The sequence below is a fragment of the Penaeus monodon genome, chromosome 31 (assembly GCF_015228065.2).
Source record: "Penaeus monodon isolate SGIC_2016 chromosome 31, NSTDA_Pmon_1, whole genome shotgun sequence".
NCBI classification, from domain to species: domain Eukaryota; kingdom Metazoa; phylum Arthropoda; class Malacostraca; order Decapoda; family Penaeidae; genus Penaeus; species Penaeus monodon.
This window is the reverse complement of record NC_051416.1, coordinates 758,319-759,312: the sequence shown is the minus strand read 5'-3', so window position 1 is coordinate 759,312 and position 994 is coordinate 758,319. Positions and strand designations below refer to the sequence as shown.

The window sequence follows — 994 nt, the reverse complement described above, 5'->3', positions numbered from 1 at the left end:
CTAGCTGCTGTGAGGTATTTAGAAACAATGTTGATATTTCCAATACAGCCACTGTCCATATAGTGACGTCATACATGAGATATGTTGATGATACAAGTGCTTTCATATGACTGATGAATCCATTTGTTTTACCGTTGTATTCGTGTATACTAATTCTGAGATCTGCGCTAGAGAGATGTATTTTAGACGAGGATCTAAGTTCCCAGGAGAGTTTATAGGGCTGTTCGCCAGGTCGTCGGTGCTGATTTTAATGATGTGAATAGTTGTATTTGTTGGTTTTAAGGAACCAAAAAAGTAAAGTTAGTCACATAATGAATAGAACTTTTTATTCAAAGGAAAACCGTGTCTTGTGAGTATTTTAACCATAAGTGGCTTAAAATAGAACTTAAGTATTACCAAAATTACGAGCCGTGGTTGCTTTCATAAAACTCTTTGCCTAATGACCTTTTTCTGCTCCCCAGGCAAGAAGGGCCCGGCGTCGTCGTCGGAGGTGGTGGGGACCGGCTTCCGGCCCATCAACGGCGCCCCTTCGCCCTCACAACCCACGCCGCCCTCGACCACGCCCTCCCACACGCCCTCGGCCCCGTCTTCGACGTCTCAGGCCGGCGGAGGCAGCGGAGGTGGAGGGGGAGCCCTGACCACCTCAAGCAAGAGCCAGCAGGCGGACTCCAGCGGGCGCAGCAGCAGGAACAAGGAAGCGGACAGGATCAGCAAGAAGGAGTCACGTGACCAGAGCAGAGACCCGTTCAACTTCATCAACATCAAGAAGGAGACGAGCTCGCCCAACATCAGCTCGCACGCCTCGTCCGACGCGACCATCCCGACTCGCCCGCCCAAGTCCAACTCCTCCAACCCCCTCGTCATGCCGCGGGACAAGCAGGCCGACAAGCCCTTTGACTGTGAGTGTTGTTGCCTTTGGTTTTCGCCGTTTCCTTTCCGCTCTTTCGGTCGGGGGAGTCCTTGTTTATACCAAGGGCGTGTCGGTGCTCTGTTC

At 51.4% G+C, this 994-nt stretch overlaps 1 protein-coding gene across 1 annotated transcript; it reads left to right on the top strand.

Annotated features, from left to right (window-relative positions):
- Positions 1–461: 461 nt before the first annotated feature.
- Positions 462–905, top strand: LOC119592873 (homeobox protein Hox-B3a-like; the record flags this gene model as incomplete). Its single annotated transcript, XM_037941767.1, is given in 1 exon segment — positions 462–905. A coding segment is annotated over 1 exon segment (444 nt), but the record flags the coding sequence as incomplete, so codon positions are not given.
- Positions 906–994: the final 89 nt, after the last annotated feature.